Raw genomic sequence first — 14,271 nt, forward strand, 5'->3', positions numbered from 1 at the left:
AAGCTTTATCTCTTTGAGATTTGCTCTGTTTTTTTGTTTGATTAGAGATCTCTTTGGGGCAGTGAAATGCTCACTACTTAAAAACAGGTGAATTGGTTGAAGGAACAGAAACCCACTCAATCTGACTCATGTAAGGCTGCTGGAAATCTCATAAGTTCCAGACATACAGCTGAGCCCTTCTTACATGGAAAGTTCTCAGGCAGCTGTTCTGGCTCTCTTCCTCTTTGTGGACTGCTTGGGTTCTTCTTTGCTTCACTCCGGACATTGCTTCCATTCCTTTGATTTTCTTTAAACACTGCCTTTGTCTGCATACTGATCAGCCTGCAAGTGGCAAAGATGGCAACTAGTACTTAATCTCATCGGATTCTCTGCAGGTCCACAGGATGTCTGTACTGTAATCACTTGGGGAGCTTAAAAAAACAAAAAGGTTTATATACCTCAAATATATTCTGAGTCAGTAGGTCCAGAGTCCTAGAATCTATATTTTAAGACTATTCCCCAGCAGGAATTCCCAGACCCCTCCATAATCACAAGAGGGAAGAAAGGAAAGTGAGTGAATGATGAAATAGATGAACCAGATCCTAGCATCCACTTGTCCCCAGCATAGTCCCTTTTCTTTTTCCCTTTGCCATTCCTTGTTATTGATCTTCCTATCCAAGGAGAGGAGATCGATATTCTAAGAAATTGAAAACAAATATTGAAGAATAGAATGGTTTTCATTAAAAGCAGCAGTATTGTAGCAGCAATTCTTAGCCTAGCTTGGTGGGTGGGCAGTCCAGTTAGGCAGTGGGCCATCTATCCCTTATCAAATCAGAGCCAATTTGTTGATCTTGGATGCTCTTATAAATGTAAGACGGGGCTGGGCATTCCTGAGAAACACCTGAGGCCTTAGACCCACCCTAATAACTTTGAAAACGTACGTACCTGTGGTGGCAGCTGTCCCAAGAGTCAGACTCTCTACCTGGGCAGGTGATGTACGACCTCACAACTTCAGTGCCTGTCACTCTCAAACCAGCTTACACAATGTGTCTGTGTCTTTAGTTCAGGATCTTTAGAGAGAATCTTGTCCATAACCAGCCAATCAGGAGCATACTCTGGGATTAAGGGCCAGAGCTGACTTTGAGAAGGGCATTAAGTGATAAGTGCATTGCAAGCTTTCTTTTGGTTGGCTTGCAAAATAGGATTAAGTGAATATTTGTAATCCCTTTTCATTTTGGTTATTTCTTAGGTAACAGAGGGATTATATTCCTAAATCAACTATAATGAATTTTTTGTATGTCAGAAACTACAAATATGACATCAGCCTAATTTTACATGTGAAGTAAATGCCATGTACACTATTTAGGATATTTATCAAATAATTTCATGGCAAACATTATCATCGTTTCTTCATATTTTAATAGCAAAATGTATATTATATTAAGTTGTAAATAAAGTAACACAGATTATTATTTAATATGTTTAAAATATAATGTCATATACTTTACCTTTGTTGTGCCTGCATATGTAAAGGGTTGTAGCAATTTGATTCTGAGACCTCAGTATAAGTAATGGAAGCCATTACTTTATTTAATAACTTTGTCTATTGTAGAATTTCGGAGACATTTGAAGACTTTACATGGGTATTAATTACATAAAGTATACGAAGATAAACATTTTTAACCGAGATAGAACACACAAAGAAGCTGCATACTACATTTCTGTGTACAAAGCAGTTATGTGTTAAGCCCAAAGGGTATAATGTCAGTACATTAGGGTTGGTTTAAGAACGTGTGTTATTTTATACCTTTAATTATGAAGTATCAAGATAGTTAATCTGACTTTTAAAAACTATTTTATTTTGTTTTTCCAGATCCAATCCCTCTGTGGAACTTCTAAACATCTTCGGTTAGTGGAAACGTTGTTTTCTACACAATGAAGTCAACATCTTAATTTAAACCAGCATTCATGTGGTTCTGATTCATCTGCTATGGTTCATGAAGCTTGAGATCTAAGGCGTACAGGGTCTTTTGCGATGACAATATGACTAATAGTAAAGGAAGATCTATTACTAACAGAACAAGTGGTGGTCCAAGTAGTGGAGGAGGTTTTGTAGACTGGACTTTAAGTTTAAATACAATTCAATCTGATAAGTTTTTAAACTTACTGTTGAGTATGGTTCCGGTAATTTACCAGAAAAACCAGGAAGACAGGCACAAAAAAGGAAATAGCATTTGGCAAGATGGGTTATCAACTGCAGCACAAACTTTTAGTAATAGATCTGAACAACACATGGAATATCACAGTTTCTCAGAGCCATCTTTTCATGGCAACAATGGGCACACGCCATCAAGCTGTAGCCAGAAGTATGATGACTACGCCAACTACAATTATTGTGATGGAAGGGAGGCTTCGGAAACTACGGCCATGTTACAAGATGAAGATGTATCTAGAGATGGTGATGAAGATGTCATTGTGGAAGCAAACCAGAAATTACCGAAGGAGTCCAGTGGTGTCATGGCACTGCAGATACTTGTGCCATTTTTGTTAGCTGGCTTTGGAACAGTCTCAGCTGGCATGGTTTTGGATATAGTCCAGGTGGGTTTTCATCTTTGTTTAACTTCACTGTCTTTGTTGTTCAAAGTGCTTTGTGTTGGTTACTAATCTCAAACATTATATTTAGATTTAATTTATCCCTTAGTTAAACTGAACTGATGCTGACTTTGGTGAAGAATCTAATATTTCTGTTTTTTTGTTTGTTTTCCTTTAGAAGTTCTAAGAGAATTGTCTCATTCTGACCATAGAGTAACTTTTCATAAAATATTAAATAGTAAAGTAATCCCCAATTGGGTAAATCAGCTAAATGAATAACTCAATAAATGTTATATTTAAATACATCCTTATTTTAAAAATAAAAATTAATATATGCTCATTAAAATGAATTCGGACAATGCAGAGGATTAAATAAAAGATAAGTCTTTCCTATTCCTCATCTCCAAACCAAAACTCTCTTCCCCTCCAGAGGTTACCATTGTTAAGAGTTTGCTGTATATACTTGCAGACTTTTTTCTATGCTTATATACATGCGTATGTGCAGTCTTTTTTCAAAAATAAAAATGAAATGCTATATATATTTTTCTGCAGCTTATTTGCATTGCTTATTAATGTATCTTGGACATCTTTCCAAATTAGTAACAAAGATATTCAGCATTTTAAAAAGAGTGCTTGAGGGCTTCCCTGGTGGCGCAGTGGTTGAGAGTCCGCCTGCCGATGCAGGGGACACGGGTTCATGCCCCGGTCCGGGAAGATCCCACATGCCGCGGAGCGGCTGAGCCCGTGAGCCATGGCCGCTGAGCCTGCGTGTCTGGAGCCTGTGCCTCGCAGCGGGAGAGGCCACAACAGTGAGAGGCCCGCGTACCGCAAAAAAAAAAAAAAAAAAGAGTGCTTGATATTTCCATTGTATATATACACCAAAATTTACTTATTCATTCTTCCATGCTGGTGCTATAACAAATATCCTTATAAATTTATCTTTACACACTCATACTAATTTTTTCATAGGATAGATTTTAAAAATGGGATTGCTGGGTATTAGGGCAGCTGTATGTGTTTAAAATTTTTATAGGTATTGTCAAATTGCCTTTCAAAAAGTTTGTACCAATTTGTAGTCCTGACATCAGTATATAAGTACTTTTATCTATCCGTACCCTTATCAACATTGGATAATCTTGATCTTTTTCATTTTTGCCAATTGATAGGAAAATGTTATCATATTTTAATTAACATTCTTTAATTATTATTAATGTCTTAGCATCTTTTCATGTGTTTATTGGCCATTCTTACCTTTTCTGTGACTATTTCTTATATACTTTTTTGTATCTTTTATCCATTTAAAAAATGGGTATATTACTTATTGACTTGTAGGAGTTCTTAATGTAGTATTATATAAAATTACAAAATTACCTATTATATAATTACCTTTCTAAAGCAGTAAATTGTTAAAAGGTGGCATTCTGTTACTATCAGTTTTCATTCATCAGTCAGAGAAAGCTTGGCTCTGGGAAAGGGTTAGAAACATTATGCTCATGTGCCTTTGTCTTTCATTGTTTGCTCCCTAAAAGAAACCTCAGGTTATCTGTGACTCTAAGACACTTTTAAACAGATAACATTTTTATCTAAATGGAAAATGTACATAAATAGAAACATAATTTTTCCACCATCAGATGGAGAAAAGATATGAAAAGATATACTGTGTTAAATATAATGAATTTTTGAATAGACTGTAATACTCTAGGGAGACCAAACCTATCTGTCTACTTGAAATATAATTGTTTCAAATTATTACCATAGTATCATAGCTGCTAAAATGAATATGCTGTTTTGGGTTGACTTTTTTTTTCTTCATATACCAGTTATTCTGAAGAAACACTCGTCATTTAGCTATAGGATGATAACATCTATAGGAAAAATATGTTAGAGTATAGATTGTTAAGCAGAATATTTACGTAGTTCATTACCTTCCTCTGGTGCATGTTCACCTATTTCTTGATGCTATTTGAGAGAAGAGCACATATGTAATTGGGAAAAGTTCCTTTTATGATTTTATGAACTTTAATACTGCTAGCCCTAAGGACTTTATAGTGTTAAACTTCAGTGTTAAAAATCATAAAGACATAATGTAAATGTTTTGAAATATTTCATTTGAATGAGGTTTTAAAAACTTTTAAATTGTGAAATTGAAAACATACAGGGTGAAAACAAACAGCTCAGTGAAAACAAAAACATACAGCTCAGTGAATTTTCATGACACAAACAACCATATAACCATCACCTGGGTCAAGAAGTAGACTCTTACCTATACTTCATTAATGCTCCCTTCCAATAGCTTCCTTTTTTTCCTTCATCACCAAAGATAATCAATAATCTGATTTTTATGAGAACTTTTTTGTCTTTATAAGCATGTATTATTAAGCACCACTGCTTGGTTTTACTTAATTCTTTTCAGAATTTATCCAGTGGAAGTATAGAGTATATATTCTTTTATGTTTGGGTGTTTTTGATCAACATTACGTAAGTTTTAGGAAACTGTTGTTCATTTATTTTTATTGCTGTGTTGTAATCCAGTGTATAAATACATCACAATTTATCCATTCTACTATTTTTTTAAATCCATTCTACTATTTTTTTAATCCATTCTACTGTTGTTGGACATTGGGCCTAATGGTGTTTCCAGGCTCTTGCTGTACGTGTGCATGCATTTCTCTTGGGTATATATGTAGAAATGGAATCTCTAGGTCTTAGAATATGCAGATATTTAAATGTAGCATTTGTCAAATGGTTTTCCACAGTGGTTGTACCAATTTACAGACTAATATAGCAGTATATGAGAGGTCCAGTGCTCTATATTATTATTTATACAAGGTATCAAAAGTCTTTTTAATTTCAGAAATTCTGGCATATGTGGGGTGGCATCTCATTGAGGTTTTAATTGGGATTTTCCTGATGACTAATGATGTTTACTGACCATTTGGATATCATTGGTGAAGTTTCTTTGCCCATTTTCTATTTGATCGTTTATCTTTGTCTTATTGATTTATAGGAGTTATTTGCATATTCTGGATGTAAGCCTTTTAGTTATATGTATTACAAAATTTTTTCCCCTCTGTGGCTTGCTTTTTTACTCTCTCAGTTGTGTGTTTGGATGACCAGAAGTTCTTAATTTTTATACAGTCCCCTTTTCCCTACTTTTCTATGGTCTGTGCTTTTCGTCTCCTGTTTAAGAAATCTTTCCATACGCTTTGAATTAAGATATTCTCTTATAATAGCTCCTTGAAGCTTTGTTTTGCCTTTTACATTTAGATTATTCCCTACCGGGAGTCGGTTTTTGTACAGAGTGTGAGGTAGAGGTTATATTTTTTCCTTTCCACATGGATTTCCAATTATCTCTGCACTGTTATATAACCAAAATATTTGTTATAAATATTTTCCCATTTATGTGTAGTCAACTTCTGGGCTCTCAATTCTATTCCTTTGGTGTATTTATGTCTCTTGTCGTGAATGCCACACCATCATCATTACTCTAGTTTATAAATCTTGATATCTTAGAGAATGTTCTCTCTTTATTCTTCCTGAAGAGTGCTTTGGTTATTCTTTTCTCTTTGCATCTCTATGTATGTTTTAGTATAAAACCTTGTCAGTTTTCAAAAAAAGTAGTAGCGATTGTGATTCAGATATAATAAGGGGGAGAATTGACTCTATACTGTTTAGTCTTCCAACACAGGTATGTGGAATAATAGCCTCCATTTATTTAGGTCATCTTTAATTCCCCTCATTGATGTTTTACAGTTTCTGAACACAGGTCTTTTACATTTTTAGTTGGGTTAGTTCTATTTATTTTGCTTCATATATCCCAGACTCAGAGCTAAAGAAGCCGGCAACCAAGAAATGCCAACAAGGGCAGACAAAACAAAACAAAACCAACAAAAGCCTGCTCTTTGTAGCTGAAGGACTAGGAAAGGGACACCCTAGCAAGACAAAACAGTTTTAGACAAAAACTGTTCTACTCTAGCCAAACACTACAGAAAAAACCGTGGCCTCACCCACATCCACATCAGCAAAGGCCCAGTGGGGAGCCTGGAGGGCATTCTGCTAAGTGAAATAAGCCAGATAGAGAAAGACAAATATTGCATTGTATCACTTACATGTGGAATCTTAAAAAAAAAAAGTCAAACTCATAAAAACAGAGAGTAGAATGGTGGTTGCCAGGGCCTGAGGGGGTGAGGGAAATGGGGAGAAGTTGGTGAAAGGGTACAAACTTTCAGTTACAAGGTAAGTATGCTCCGAGAATCTAATGTACAGCATGGTGACTGTAGTTGATAATACTGTATTGTATACTCGATATTTGCTAAGAGAGTAGATCTTAAGTATTCTCACCAAAAAAAAAAAAAAAATTCTCACCAAAAAAAAAAAAAAGTAACTCTGTGAGGTGATAGATATGTTAATTAACTTGTTGGTGGAATTCCTTTCATAATGTATATGTATATCAAGTCATCATACTGTACCCTTAAAATATATTACAATTCTATTTGTCAATTATACCTCAGTAAAACTTAGAAAAAATGAGCAAAATATACCAAAAGCAAGCAGAAGAAAGGAAATAATAAATATAAAAGCAAAAATCAATGAAATTGAAGGCAGGAAAACAGTAGAAAAAAGTCAGTGAAACGAACATCTGGTTCTTTGAAAAGATCAATAAATCTGACAATTTGTAGCAAGACTGACAATGAAAAAAAAAGAAGACATAAATTACCAATATCAGAACGAAATAGGAGATATCACTACAGATCCTGTAGACATCAAAAGGATAGTAAAGAAGTACTACAAACAACTCTGCACACGTAAATTTTACAACTTAAAGTGGGCCACTTCCTCAAAAAACACAATTACCACAATCCACCCGAAATGAAGTGGATAACTTGAATAGCTCTATACTTATTAAGGAAATTGAGTTCATAATTTTAAAAACTCCCAAAAAAGAAATCTTCAGACACAGATAGTTTTACCTGAAAATTCTACAACATGTTTAAAGCAGAGTCAACACTAATTCTACACAAGGTTTTCTGGAAAATAGAAGAGGAGGGAACACTTATCAATTCATTTTAAGAAGCTGGTATTACCCAGATACGAAACCAAAGACAATGCAAAAAACAAACCAAAAAACCTACAGACCAATACTTCTCCTGAATATAGACCAAAAAAATCCTTAACAAACATTGGCAAATAGAATTTAGCAGCATATAAAATGAATTATACACCATGAAAAATGAGGTTTATTCCAGGGATGCAAATCTTGTTCACTATTTGAAAATCAATATAATTCACCATATTAATAGGCTAAAGAAGAAAATCACATGACCATGTCAAATGATACAGAAGAAGCATTTGACAAAATTCAACACCCATTCATGATAAAAAAAACCCTCAAATAAATAGGAATAGAGTGGAACTTCCTCAACATTATACTTAATTTAATGATGAAATACCGAATGCGGTTTTCCCCTAAGATCAGGTACAAGGCAAGGATGTCCACACTCATTACCTTTATTCAGCATAGTGCAGTAAGTCAAGAAAAGGAAATAAAAGAATAAAAGATGGGAAAGGATGAAATAAAACTGTTCCTATTTGCAGATGACATGATTGTCTACTAAGAAAATCCCAAGGAATCTACCAAAACAAAAACAAAAAACAACTCCAAGAACTGATAAATGAGTTCAGTAAGGCCCAGGATACACAATACATACAAAAAATAAATTTTATTTCTAGCAATGAGTATGTGGACATTGAAATTAAAAATACAATAACATTTACTCAAAAAACAAACACCTAATTGTAAATCTTAGAAAACACATACAGGATTTGTACGCTGAAAGCTACAAAACACTGATGAAAATAATCAAGGAAGATCTAAATAAATGGAGAGACTTGCCATATTCATGGCTTAGAAGACTCAACATAATAAAGATGTCAGTCCTCCCCAAACTGATACACATGTTTAACAGAACTTTAAAAATCTCCACAAGATTTTTTAATAGAATAAATAATATTAAAATGTATACGCAAAGGGAAAGAAAATAGAATTTTCTTTTTAAAAATCAAAGTGGGAAGGATCAGTCTACTTGATTCCAAGCTTATTAAAATGACCACAGTAATCAAGACTGTGGTATTTGGTGGAGGGATAGACACGCTTAAACTTTTGACACCAAAAGTGTGATCCATAAAATGGAAAATGGATAAATTGGACTTTATCAAATAAAAATTTTGTTCTGTGAAAGACCTTGTTGAAAGGATGAAAAGCCAAGTTACAGAGAGAAAGAAATTATTTGCAAACCACACATCTGGCAAAAGGCTAGAATAAAGAACTCTCAAAAACTCAACATTTTAACAAAAACAGCCCAGTTAGAAAATTGGCAAAAAAAAAAAAAAAAAAAAGCATAAAGACGTTTCACAGAAGAATATGTACAGATGGCAAATAAACTTGAAAAGATATTTAGTATCTTTAGCCATTAGAGGAACGCAAATGAAAACCACAATGAAATATCACTGTGTACCTATCAGAATGATTATAATAAAAAATAGTGGTAGTATCAAATGCTGTTGAGCATGTAGAGAAAAGGTATCACTCATATATTGCTGTTGGGAATTTAAAATGACACAGCCGCTCTGGAAAACACTTTGACAGTTTCTTTAAAAAAAATAAAACCTAAACATTAACTATCATACAACCTAGGAATTGCATTCCTGGGCATTTATTCCAGAGAATGAAGACTTACGCTAACACAACTCCTGTACGTGAATGTTTACAGCAGCCTTATTCATAATAGCCAAGAACTGGGATACACACCAGAAGTCCTTCAACAGTCAAATGGTTTAACAAACTCTGGTAAATCCATATGATGGGATACTACTCAGCAACAAAAAGAATGAACTGTTGACACATGCAACAATCTAGATGAATCTCCAGAGAATTATGCTGAGTGGAAAAAGCAAATCTCAAAAGGTTATACATATTATATTCATTTATAGAAATTCTTGAATCAACATTTTATGGAAATGGAGAACAGATTAGCAGTTGCCAGGGATTAAGAAGTGGCTGGGAGTGGAGAAAAGTGAACGTGGCTATAAAAGGGCAACAGGAGGAATCATTGTGGTGATGGAAATGTTCTGTATCTTGATATCAATATCAATATCAATATCAATATATCAATATCAATATCCTGGTTGTGAGATTGTCCTAGAGTTTTGCGAGATATTAGCATTGCGGGAAACTGGATAAAGGATACATGGGATCTCTCTGTTATTTTTAATAACTGCAAGTGAATCTATAATTATTTCAAAAAGTTTAATGAAAAACATAATGTATGTATCTGGTAACGCATATTTAAGCTGTATGAAACAATATATAAAGGAGAAAGAAGTCTTTTTTTTTTAACATCTTTATTGGAGTATAATTGCTTTACAGTGGTGTGTTAGTTTCTGCTTTATAACAAAGTGAATCAGTTATACATATACATATGTTCCCATATCTCTTCCCTCTTGCATCTCCCTCCCTCCCACCCTCCCTATCCCACCCCTCTAGGTGGTCACAAAGCACTGAGCTGATCTCCCTGTGCTATGTGGCTGCTTCCCACTAGCTATCTATTTTATGTTTGGTAGTGTATATATGTCCATGCCACTCTCTCACTTTGTCACAGCTTACCCTTCCCCCTCCCCATGTCCTCAAGTCCATTCACTAGTAGGTCTGTGTCTTTATTCCTGTCTTGCCCCTAGGTTCTTCATGACATTTTTTTTTTCCTTAGAGTCGATATATATGTGTTAGCATACGGTATTTGTTTTTCTCTTTCTGACTTACTTCACTCTGTATGACAGACTCTAGGTCCATCCACCCCACTACAAATAACTCAATTTCGTTTCTTTTTATGGCTGAGTAATATTCCACGGTATATGTGTGCCACATCTTCTTTATCGATTCATCTGTTGATGGACACTTAGGTTGCTTCCATGTCCTGGCTACTGTAAATAGAGCTTCAATGAACCTTTTGGTACACGACTCTTTTTGAATTATGGTTTTCTCTGGGTATATGCCCAATAGTGGGATTGCTGTCTCGTATGGTAGTTCTATTTTTAGTTTTTTAGGGAACCTCCATACTGTTCTCCACAGTGGCTGTATCAATTTACATTCCCACCAACACTGCAGGACGGTTCCCTTTTCTCCACACCCTCTCCAGCATTTATTGTTTGTTGATTTTTTTGATGATGGTCATTCTGACCAATGTGAGATGATATCTTATTGTAGTTTTTTTGTTGTTTGCGGTACGCGGGTCCCTCACTGTTGTGGCCTCTCCCGGTGCGGAGCATAGGCTCCGGACACGCTGGCTCAGCGGCCATGGCTCACAGGCCTAGCCACTCTGCGGCATGTGGGATCTTCCCGGATCGGGGCACGAACCCGTGTCCTCTGCATCGGCAGGCGGACTCTCAACCACTGCGCCACCAGGGAAGCCCCTCATTGTAGTTTTGATTTGCATTTCTCTAATGGTTAGTGATGTTGAGCATCCTTTCATGTGTTTGTTGGCAATCTGTGTATTTTCTTTGGAGAAATGTCTGTTTAGGTCTTCTGCCCATTTTTGGATTGGGTTGTTTGTTTTTTTTGATATTGAACTGCATGAGCTGCTTATAAATTTTGTAGATTAATCCTTTGTCAGTTGCTTCATTTGCAAATATTTTCTCCCATTCTGAGGGTTGTCTTTTGGTCTTATTTATGGTTTTCTTTGCTGTGCAAAAGCTTTTAAGTTTCATTAGGTCCCATATGTTTATTTTTGTTTTTATTTCCATTTCTCTGGGAGGTGGGTCAAAAGGATCTTGCTGTGATTTATGTCATAGACTGTTCTGCCTATGTTTTCCTCTAAGAGTTTTATAGTGTCTGGCCTTACATTTAGGTCTTTAATCCATTTTGAGTTTATTTTCATGTATGGTGTCAGGGAGTGTTCTAATTTCATACTCTTACATCGACCTCTCCAGTTTTCCCAGCACCACTTATTGAAGAGGCTGTCTTTTCTCCACTGTATATTCTTGCCTCCTTTATCAAAGATAAGGTGACCATATGTGTGTGGGTTTATCTCTGGGCTTTCTATCCTGTTCCATTGATCTATATTTCTGTGTTTGTGCCAGTACCATACTGTCTTGATTACTGTAGCTTTGTAGTATGGTCTGAAGTCAGGGAGCCTGATTCCTCCAGCTCTGTTTTTCTTTCTCAAGATTGCTTTGGCTATTCGGGGTCTTTTGTGTTTCCATACAAATTTTGAAATTTTTTGTTCTAGTTCTGTGAAAAATGCCAGTGGTAGTTTGATAGGGATTACATTGAATCTGTAGATTGCTTTGGGCAGTATAGTCATTTTCACAATGTTGATTCTTCCAATCCAAGAACCTGATATATCTATCCATCTATTTGTATCATCTTTAATTTCTTTCATCAGTGTCTTATAATTTTCTGCGTACAGGTCTTTTGTCTCCTTAGGTAGGTTTATTCCTAGATATTTTATTCTTTCTGTTGTAGTGGTAAATGGGAGTGTTTCCTTAATTTCACTTTCAAATTTTTCATCATTAGTGTATAGGAATGCTAGAGATTTCTGTCCATTAATTTTGTATCCTGCTGCTTTACCAAATTCATTTATTAGCTCTAGTAGTTTTCTGGTAGCATCTTTAGGATTCTCTACGTATAGTATCATGTCATCTGCAAAGAGTGACAGCTTTACGTCGTCTTCTCCGATTTGATCCTTTTATTTCTTTTTCTACTCTGATTGCTGTGGCTAAAACTTCCAAAACTATGCTGAATAAGAGTGGTGAGAGTGGGCACCCTTGTCCTGTTCCTGATCTTAGTGGAAATGATTTCAGTTTTTCACCATTGAGGACAATGTTGGCTGTGGGTTTCTCATACATGGCCTTTATTATGTTGAGCAAAGTTCCCTCTGTGCTTACTTTCTGCAGGGTTTTTATCATAAATAGGTGTCGAATTTTGTCGAAAGCTTTTTCTGCATCTATTGAGATGATCATATGGTTTTTCTCCTTCAGTTTGTTAATATGGTGTATCACATTGATTGATTTGCATACATTGAAGAATCCTTGCATTCCTGGAATAAACCCCACTTGATCATGGTGTCTGATCCTTTTAATGTGCTGTTGGATTCTGTTTGCTAGTATTTTGTTGAGGATTTTTGCATCTATGTTTCTCAGTGATATTGGCCTGTAATTTTCTTTCTTTGTGACATCTTTGTCTTGTTTTGGTATCAGGGTGATGGTGTCCTGGTAGAATGAGTTTGGGAGTGTTCCTCCCTCTGCTATATTTTGGAAGAGTTTGAGAAGGGTGGGTGTTAGCTCTTCTCTAAATGTTTGATAGAACTCGCCTGTGAAGCCATCTGGTCCTGGGCTTTTTTTTTTTTTTTTTTAAACATCTTTATTGGAGTATAATTGCTTTACAATGGTGTGTTAGTTTCTGCTTTACAACAAAATGAATCAGTTATATATATATATACATATGTTCCCATATTTCATCCCTCTTGCGTCTCCCTCCCTCCCACCCTCCCTATCCCACCCCTCCAGGCGATCACAAAGCACCGAGCTATCTCCCTGTGCTATGTGGCTGCTTCCCACTAGCTATCTACCATACGTTTGGTAGTCTATATATGTCCATGCCTCTCTCTCGCTTTGTCACAGCTTACCCTTCCTCTCCCCATATCTTCAAGTCCATTCTCTAGTAGGTCTGTGTCTTTATTCCTGTCTTACCTTAGGCTCTTCATGACATTTTTTTCCCCTTAAATTCCATATATATGTTAGCATATGGTATTTGTCTCTCTCTTTCTGACTTACTTCACTCTATATGACAGACTCTAGGTCTATCCACCTCATTACAAATAGCTCAATTTCGTTTCTTTTTATGGCTGAGTAATATTCCATTGTATATATGTGCTATATCTTTTTTTTTTTTTTTTTTTTTGAAATAATGTGATTTTATTCAGGACATATCTTCTTTATCCATTCATCCGATGATGGACACTTAGGTTGTTTCCGTCTCCGGGCTATTGTAAATAGAGCTGCAATGAACATTTTGGTACATGACTCTTTTTGAATTATGGTTTTCTCAGGGTTATATGCCCAGTAGTGGGATTGCTGGGTCATATGGTAGTTCTATTTGTAGTTTTTTAAGGAACTTCCATACTGTTCTCCACAGTGGCTGTATCAATTTACATTCCCACCAACAGTGCAAGAGGGTTCCCTTTTCTCCACACCCTCTCCAGCATTTATTGTTTGTAGATTTTTTGATGATGGCCATTCTGGCTGGTGTGAGATGATATCTCATTGTAGTTTTGACTTGCATTTCTCTAATGATTAGTGATGTTCAGCATTCTTTCGTGTGTTTGTTGGCAGTCCATATATCTTCTTTGGAGAAATGTCTATTTAGGTCTTCTGCCTGTTTTTGGACTGGGGTTTTTGTTTTTTTGTTATTAAACTGCATGAGCTGCTTATAAATTTTGGAGATTAATCCTTTGTCAGTTGCTTCATTTGCAAATAATTTCTCCCATTCTGAGGGTTGTCTTTTGGTCTTGTTTATGGTTTCCTTTGCTGTGCAAAAGCTTTTAAGTTTCATTAAGTCCCATTTGTTTATTTTTGTTTTTATTTCCATTTCTCTAGGAGGTGGGTCAACATGGATCTTGCTGAGATTTATGTCATAGAGTGTCCTGC

The 14,271-nt window shown here is 35.6% G+C and overlaps 1 protein-coding gene across 2 annotated transcripts in view; it reads left to right on the forward strand.

The window, feature by feature from the left end:
* The window catches only part of SLC41A2 (solute carrier family 41 member 2), a 132,282-nt gene that overhangs the window by 20,545 nt on the left and 97,466 nt on the right, over positions 1–14,271 (forward strand). For both annotated transcript variants that reach the window (XM_030856194.2, XM_060306268.1), the window contains exon 2: positions 1,853–2,577. In XM_030856194.2, the coding sequence (XP_030712054.2) occupies positions 2,023–2,577 (555 nt within the window). In that variant the 5' untranslated portion in view covers positions 1,853–2,022. The remainder of the gene's footprint in view (positions 1–1,852; positions 2,578–14,271) is intronic.

Source organism: Globicephala melas, chromosome 10, assembly GCF_963455315.2.
Source record: "Globicephala melas chromosome 10, mGloMel1.2, whole genome shotgun sequence".
NCBI lineage: Eukaryota > Metazoa > Chordata > Mammalia > Artiodactyla > Delphinidae > Globicephala > Globicephala melas.